Raw genomic sequence first — 8,994 nt, 5'->3', positions numbered from 1 at the left:
TGAAAAGAAGGAAATAACAATTGATAAGGTTGGAATATATAGCTTGCCAAGCTATTATTGCATTTCAACTAGTGTAAAAGGTACATTATAAATTATAAGATATGAAGTAGTAATAGAGTATTGACTATTCATGTATGATAATCGCATTTATCGTTTGAGTTTCTTTAAAACTCACCCATTACTTTGTTAAATCCAAATGGGTTGTAGAGACAAATTGAACCCCATTAAAGTGAACTGGATTGACATGGTAGTCGCCCCTGGTTACTTATATGAGATGATGTCTCGAGGTGAATAGAGTGTGATGCGATTGATGGCAAGTTCAAATGTCATAGAGTCATGCGGGATGACTAGTCGATCACATAGGCAGACTGTATGGGACACTCTGTCGGGCAGTGACCGCTTATAGAGTTCTGATAATTCATAAAGCCTGGTCGTGTGTGGTATGGCGTTGGATTCCTAAGCATAAGTTCATGGTTTGGTTTTTAATGCAGCAGGCACTTAGATTGAAAGATAAATTGTTTCATTTGGGAATTGCTCCTGATGATAGTGTTGCATCTGTTCCGCTGCTGCAGAAACGCATGATCATTTGATGAATGACTGCCAGTACACAATGCAAGTTTATCAAGCTGCTCATAACTAGCTTGGGTGTCAAGTTACAGGTACTGATAACTTGAAACGGATTCAGAGGAGGAGATGGTCCAGAGTAAAGAAACAGGTGGTCACGGCTGTGCACTTGGCTATCTGGTACAGCATATGGATTCAGAGGAATGAAACACGATTGAATGCAAAGCTCCTAAGGCCTGACAATGTTGTTAGGAATATTCAGACTTTGCTAAAGAATCGACTGCAATATGAGATGTGTAATGGGTTAATGAGTAGATATAGGCAATGGTTAAGTAGTATCAATTTGTTAGAAAGTTAGCTTTGCCTAAATCTACACAAAATATATGATGTAATGCTTGTTTAATGATTAATGAAACTTACCTTTTAGAAAAATAAATAAATTGTGTTTTGGTGGTTTAATTAGAAGGAAATACTCCTTATTCGGAATAACTGTCTCATTTGGACAATGGCATGAAAATTAAGGAATTGAGTTAAATAATGAATAGTATTGTATAGGATTAAGAATATAGGAGAGTTAAATAATGAAAAGTTTACTAATATGATGGGTTAGGGATGGTTGGGGTCATAAATAAAGAAAAGTCATTAAACCTGTCTAAATATGGCAAATGGGACAGTTATATGAATAGACGGAAATGACAAATGGGACAGTTATTCCGAATAGGAGGGAGTATAAAATAAGGGGCAAAATGGGAAGTTCATTAATATATTGCTGATAACTAGTACTCCGTAATTCATCAAGGATGAAGAGAAATTGGGTTATTGAAACACCAACTGCATTCTAATAGTCTAGGCGCTGGGTAATGGACTAATGGTAATGAAGATAACAATGGCAAATATACCATCAGTACATTTGACATGGACAAGAACTGGATATTTACTGATCAACCAAACTTACACAATACACACACATTATAGCTGTGTGATTTTCGAGTTATTGAATTATTGCTATTTGGTCACAACAGAAGACTGAACTTGGTGGTGGTGGTGGTGGTGGGATGAGGAAGAGGGAGAGTGGAAAAAGAGGCAAATGGCAGAAATATCATCTATTGCATAGCCTCGTCGCTTTCGTTTCCATGCTTGGACTGCATGATCTACTAGTCGCTTAGCGGCCTTGTTGGGGTCAGGGGTTGAAGATACAATCTCAACTGCCTCTTGATTAGAAACCACATCCCACACCTGCAGTATTCAAAACAATCTGTTAAGACCGAGTTATATGAGTAACGGGGTAATTTTGATGTCAACGTGTTTCGAACCAAAGTCACCAGTACTGTTACTTAATATGAGCTAAATGAGCTCCCATCTACATTAATTTGGTTTAAATGACCGAAAGGACACCTAAAGATGACACTTGGATATTGTCAAAAGGTAAGTGGTTGTTCATAATTCAAATCAACAACAAGAAAGCTTTGTTCCAAATACAAATAACTTGGGGTCAACTAACATGAATAGTCTATTGAGATGTGAACAAGCTGAATTCCTGAAATAAATAAAAGCTAAGGAACGTGAATTAGATTTGGTACATGATATATTAGGTGCATAAATCATTTACGATATACATGGATAGAAATGACGGAAAAATGTTCTCTTTTGATATTATTCTAAATCACCTTATAGAAAACAAAACTGCAAATTATTCTAGAGGGCAAGTTGACTTTAAATAGCCAGAAACTAGATGACTTACCCCATCACTGGCCAGCAGAATGAACTGATCTTTGCTGGTTATATTTCTCTGAGTTACTTCAGGAACAGATATAAGGCCAAAGTCCTTGATGCAATAATCTCCGAAAGCCCTAGACATTGCAAGTCCTGGAACTTCCTCATCAGGAAGCCACACCCTGTGGACCCCTGGCTCGTCTTCTAAGCAAAAAACCCTCCCATTGCACTGACTTATTCGCTCCGCCTCCTCTGTTAACAATGAAGAGTATATAAGAACCACAATAGTTCTAGATTAAAAGCCTCAACAGTTTAAAAATTAATTTTGTTTTTCAAACTCCTATAGATGTGGTCAGCAAGTGTCTCTAAGAACCGGGTTAGTTACATAAAACAGAATGTTGCTAACTTACGAGGCAAGTTTGGCTTAAAGTCCATAGTGAGCTGCACCGCTACCAAGTCGCCATTTTCAGAAGTGGTAGCCAATACAGCACGTGAATCACCGACATTGGCTATGATAATTCTTTCACCCTGACAAGAAAAAAATCGTCAAAAATCAAGTTCAGTCAAGATGGTGAACACTCATTTAGTCAGAAATGTTTGTTGACGTAGATGTCAACTAGCTTAGACAGCACTCGTGCCCAGGGTACGAAACCAAAGTATATGATATCATGTTACTTGTTCAAATATTTAGCACTTACTACAACTTTCCTCCTGCTCCTGTTACTACTTGTTTTGTTACCTAGCCATAATAATGCCATATCCAAACGTAAACAAAAAGCAAAAAAACTTTTATATTGATTTATATTATTACTTCAGATTGATTAAAGCAACAAATTCACGGGTTAGAAAGTCAAAAGTTATTAAGTGGAAATCACTAAGGCAATCAACTTGCAATACTTAATCTTCACCTGCTTATGTTTGCATATACAATCAGGACAAAGAAGATGTACTTGAGCAACACCTCCTAAACATTCATTCTGTTCATTCCACTACACTTTATAGCTAAGCCATCAATATTAAAAAAGAAACCTATGACCAAATGAACTAATAATTTATACTCAGTGACGAGGGTGGTCATCATATACTTATACTCCGTAGTATATAAGCATAGATCGTCATGATTTAAAATGCCATTAGTGGCATAGAGCACAATCTTGGCATTAGATTTGCCACTGACCAAAAGTGTCTTATCTCAAAAACTAAGATTACCCAATCCTAATCAAATTAGAAAAGACATCATTTGTATATGCACAAATTCTCATATGAGACGGTTTCATGATAACAATATCATGAGAGCGGCCCATATGATGAGGACTTTATCCCTTATTTCAGTTTCTAAAATGGGTTAGAAGGTAGATAAGTCGGGCTATTAGGTAAATGAGTTAATCACACACTAAAATAACATGAGACGATCTTTCAAATGATTACGGACGTATATGACTTCACAATGTGATGGCAGGCAGACAGGCAGGTTTTTATTTAACTGATTACATTCTCCACTGATAAACTTGATGTCAAAAAGATCATACTGAAAGCGAAATCCACTACTGGTTTTTATTTGAGGTTGAAAATGCAATGGCGGATGGCCACAGCCCACAAGTTTATGATCTCATAAAAACATAACTAGATTATGTCAACTTTTTAGTAGGACCAAACCCCCACCAATACACCTGTTACACTCTAATCATATCAGGAAACATTGTATATTGAATGGACAAAACTTTAAAGATATGAGAAGACGGTAGAATTACACACATTTTCGGATACTTACAGACTATGTTATTTCCTACGCACCAACAATCCAATCCAACACGACATGATACACTTTATTTTAGGCCAAAAACATGGATCTGTTTTACAAAATAGACACATTGCGATACCTATGTTCGGAGAATATATATTTGATGGAAATATGCGGGAAAGAATGTGTTTTGCGTTGTAATAGGGAAAATTAATACAACTTGCTATCCTAACAGCGAATTCTATACCCATTTTTTCCTACAAATTCTTCCACCCAAAATCCAAACAAAGCCTTAAGGGCTGTTATGCCTGTTGAGGCTTTAGGTTCCACAGACTGTCATTTTCTGACTAATCTGAATAGTGTTGATCATTGCCAGTATTTGGTAACCGTATTTCAGGATGCACAGACTGCTTAAAAGCGCAAAGCATTCAAATCCTATAGCTGTATCTGATTGTTATAAACAAGGAAAATAAAAAGGAAAAAACACTAAGTGAATGCAGGCTATTAAATTTTGTACCAACCTATTGCCATTCGAGATACGACATTCCTTCAATCTCAATACATAGGAGCATATGAAAGAGATCATGACAGCATGATTACCTGTCTGACAACAGAAAGAGCAGTTGTTCCACTGTAAAACGCATCAATTTTACGGTGCTTCTCAAGTTGTTGATCAATTGCTGCACAGGTCTTTAAATAAGAACGCTTCCATATATTAAACCAGTTCATCTTGTGATCAACATCTAAGTCGAGATCCGGGTCTAGCGCCATTTGAGCAACAGTCTCTTGCCAGTTGCACAATAAATAAGGCGGCATTGATTCCCTCACTATCTTTGAAACGAAATGTCCCCAAGGACCATGTCCGTCAAAGATCCCGCAAAATATCATGTCAGGTTGACATCCATATTCCTGCCATAATCACACAAACCAAACCACGTTTATACTTTTCCAATGTAAGATACTAACAGAGGATCTCTAGGAAGTAGGAACAAACAACATGCCCTTAATTCCCCTATTGGAATGGGGGAATTGGTAATAATGACCCACTAAACCATCTTTGCATCTAGCATTCAGGGAGTAACAGTTCGTCATGGGTCACTCCTAAACAACCTCTTTGTGTTTAACACAACCGACACATGAGCAAGATTGCGTACAGCTCCCGCAGGGCTTTAACTTCCGATGGGGGAGTGTTTTCTATGCACTAGGGTAATGTTGTTGTCGAGAGAATAAACGCATTTTACACAGCACACTAAGTGACATACTAATCATAAGGGTTTCATTCATCATGAAAAAGCTAAAACATCTAGTACCGCTACCAGGGTGCAATGAGTAACGAATCGAAACTGGTGATGACAAGCAAGACCTACCTCCCAAACAATGCAACAATCTTGATTAACACCTTTTTGACCTCTCTTTGTACAAACTGAAGCAAAATTATTGGAGCCATTGACGTTTACAATACCAGAAGATCTCAAAATCATGTCATTCTTCTTAGCATCCTTTGCCATGGCCTCTGCAGCTTCCCTGCCAACATCTCCATTAATTGAATTCTTCACTTTTTTAATTGACAATGACCTTGCCAACCCATTAAACATTGTTGTCCAATGACCCATTTGCCCTCACCTACAGTAATAATCAACAAAAAAACCCACCAATGAAAATTTATGCTTGTTCTAATTTCTCAATTGAATTAAATTCAACAATTCGACTATTCGAGCATCAAACAATTTCAAACTAAAAACTAGAAGTGAATGTTTTGCAAGGTATGATGTGATCTAACCATTTAAGATAAGTATCACTAAGATTAATTATAATAAGTTCAAAATGAGATTGATGACATATACTTAGAATGAATCTAGAAGTACCTAAAGTATCACCATACCCATATGTTCAAGAAAAAGAAGAGAATATTCAATAATCTTACATGGAATTCCAATACTTGTCAAAAAATTTACTTGAAAAACACAAATAATTAGTATGTACTTCCTCCGTTCGATTTAATTGCGTACGTTTCATTAAAATTCACCACACATATATTCAACAAACGTATGGAATCAAACAGAAGGGAGGAAGTACAATCATTCACATGATGATCAATTAACTTTTTGATGGATCAACACTAAATCTAATACTAATATTGTATATTGTATTGTATGCTCCACAAAACCTACTTTGCCATAACTTAATATAATATTATACTACTAACTTAAAAGGCTGGGGAAATCAGAAAACCTATGATCAAGGAAAGCTATCTTTTTCTCAATAAACAAATACCCAAATTACACAAGGGTCCCTTTAATCCCATTTCATGCTAAATTCCTTACCAAAGTCTCTACAATTTATTATGACATTGTTTTTTCTAAATTCCTCCCATAATATGGGAAATTCCATATACCCTTTTCACAAAAATGCATCATTTTTTTTTAATAATTACTCAAAACAACAAAAACCCATAAATCTCAACCTTTCTAAGAATCAATATTTCCCACAAACAACCCAAAAAATAGCTAGTAAATTAAGTAATACAATAATTAAATTGTTCCTTTCTAATAAAATGGGAAATTCCAAATGCCCATTTTACCAACAAAAAAAAAATCATAAATTTTTTTAATTAATTACTCCAAAATCTCAACATTTCTAAGAATAAATATTTCTTACAAACAACCCAAAAAATAGCAATTAAACTACAAAAAAAGTTACGAAAACGTAAAGAATTGACCGGGACAGTAACTAATACAAAAAAAAGACACCTTTAGATGTTCCTCTCAATTTATTTTCCTCCAAAGGTCACAGTAAATAGGAAAAGGAGGGAAATTGTGAAGATCAAAGACCTGAAAATTGATGCAAAGAAGTAGAAAGAAGGTGATAAAATATAAAAGGAAAAGGGGAAAATAATGGAACACACAAGTCCATTAGTTGTCCTCCTCCTTTCCTTTTATGTTTTCAAGTTTGTTGTTGTGGATGATTTATTGAGAGAAGAGAGTATAAAAAGACAAGAAGTAAAAGGTGTAGAATATTTGGGGTGTAGTAGTATAGCCTTGTGTACGTGTATTTTTAGCAACTGTCCAAATCTGTAAAAAGTTTTACAAAGTATTTGTGTTACTCAATTGGTCTCCCTTGTGACGGGTTACCATTTGTGACGGATATTTTGTGAGATAAAATGGTAACAAAATGAGTTAGTGGAGAAAGGGGACCACATGAATAGTGTTGCAGAGAGAGAAAAAGTGGGTACATTGTGAGGTAAAATGGTATCCGTCTTCAGCTTGTGACGGATATGTCATGTCTTCAATGAGAATTTGTGTTACTACTGAGCTTACTATATTCAGGCATGTTCTTAACTTTGAACTACCAAATAAAGTAGTGTTGTTGAATTTTGTGAACTTGTTGTGCTGTCAAGAGAACAACAAATACTTCGTATTACACAATTTTTTTATTGAAGACCAATATTACCAACAAAAACAAACACAAAATGCATTGAGATTAATAAAAAGGTTGAGGGGTTATAAACTTATAATGAGTCAAAACCCAAAAGCTAATTACTCAAAGCATAACCGTCTTACTCTGTTCTTTCTAAATTAATTTTAGCTCATTTTAACCCAGCTCAGTTCTATTCAGTTTTAATCAGTTCTATTTCAGTTCATTACTTCACAAATTTAACTTCTACTTCAGCTCCATTCATTCACTTGGGCTCAGCTTCATTCAACTTAGTTCAATTCAGCTTAACTCCATTTAATTCATTTCAATTCGTTTTAACCGAAGAAAAAGAGCATAGGTCGGCCTAATATCAGATAATTTTGTTTAGTAGGTCAACAATTTTAGAATATTACCCAAAAAAATCACAAATAACATTATACCTCCAGTGGTACAATAGCATCATACAACCAAGTTATATCTTATCGAGCTTATGTGTAATTTTTTTGAGCTTTCTTAAAGTTAACTTTTTTTATGTTAAAGTGAGTGAGTTCAGAAAGTTTTTGGTATAGCTCGACTTCTTTAAAACAAAACTCGAAAAACTTTATTATATAGCTCGGGTTCTAGAGCATACAACTCGGTACAACTGCTTGTAGGATCTATTAACTGCAAAAAAATGGGGTTGAGGCTATTTTCGTTTAATTTGTTTATCATGGAGATTAATTAGCTTTCAGATGATTTATTTTGTCAACATGGTTTTTCATACTCCTCCGTCTCGATTATTTGTTATCTATTGTATTTAGCACGTTGACTAAGAAAATGCAAGTGTACATCTAACAAAGTAATATAATATTATTATTTCATCCTCTTGCACACTACCTTTTACATATAAAACTCAATTCATGGACTATACAACCAGTTGTATATGTTGTACGGTGTAGAATCTGAGCTTTGTGATAAAGTATCCGAGCTTTTATGTTAAAGAATATGAGCTTTATTAGAAAGTATTGAGTTCATCCATTTACCCATTAAAAACATGAACTTTAAATTAGCTCGGAAAAAGAATCACATAAATTCAATTTATATCTTGGTTGTCTGCTTTGTACAACCTGGATGTATAATCCTATTACAAAAGTAAAAATAGACAACAAGTCACTGATCACCCCAAAATAAAAATAGATAACAAATAACCAAAATGGAGAAAATACTTCTTACTTTATACGAAGTAATTTACACCATCGTCATAATCGACTAAAATAGTTCTTTATTCTAATACACATTATTTTAAAGCAGTCATTGTTCAAATCCTTTTCTGAAGGTGACTTATTATACTAAACTACTACTTCTATGAACAACCATAGGTCAATTACATTGAGGTCTGAACATGTTAGACGGAGTTACTCCGTATAAAGTTATAATAATGCTATTGATGAGATATCAGTATCAATGTATTGTGTACCTTAAAAAATATTCAAAGTCGCGAGTATTAAACTCTCCTTAGACCACCCTCAAGCAAGGTCAATTGGGGGGGTCAATTTGTGGAAGTAGTTAAGAAAAAAATTAGG

At 34.9% G+C, this 8,994-nt stretch overlaps 1 protein-coding gene across 1 annotated transcript; it reads right to left on the bottom strand.

The window, feature by feature from the left end:
• Positions 1-1,425: 1,425 nt before the first annotated feature.
• LOC141657554 (putative protein phosphatase 2C 34) lies at positions 1,426-7,012 on the bottom strand. Its single transcript, XM_074464825.1, has 6 exons — positions 6,769-7,012; positions 5,386-5,641; positions 4,619-4,927; positions 2,688-2,805; positions 2,306-2,529; positions 1,426-1,800 (listed from the first exon to the last, which is right to left on the bottom strand). Exons 2-6 carry the CDS (start codon positions 5,629-5,631, stop codon positions 1,570-1,572), a joined length of 1,128 nt encoding a protein of 375 aa, XP_074320926.1. The 5' UTR covers positions 5,632-5,641; positions 6,769-7,012; the 3' UTR covers positions 1,426-1,569.
• Positions 7,013-8,994: the final 1,982 nt, after the last annotated feature.

The sequence above is a fragment of the Silene latifolia genome, chromosome 5, assembly GCF_048544455.1.
Source record: "Silene latifolia isolate original U9 population chromosome 5, ASM4854445v1, whole genome shotgun sequence".
Lineage (NCBI taxonomy): Eukaryota > Viridiplantae > Streptophyta > Magnoliopsida > Caryophyllales > Caryophyllaceae > Silene > Silene latifolia.
Note: the sequence above shows the minus strand (reverse complement) of the source record. Positions and strands in the feature narration are given on the sequence as shown.

What these genes read in the sequence shown, in the direction of transcription:
- LOC141657554 (XM_074464825.1), bottom strand. Translation starts at nt 5,631, where the DNA reads ATGGGTCATTGGACAACAATGTTTAATGGGTTGGCAAGGTCATTGTCA. An exon ending in ATTGTTGCATTGTTTGGGAG is followed by an intron (nt 4,928 to 5,385) that starts GTAGGTCTTGCT and finishes TGATTATGGCAG; the next exon opens with GAATATGGATGTCAACCTGA. An exon ending in CTTTAAGCCAAACTTGCCTC is followed by an intron (nt 2,530 to 2,687) that starts GTAAGTTAGCAA and finishes CATTGTTAACAG; the next exon opens with AGGAGGCGGAGCGAATAAGT.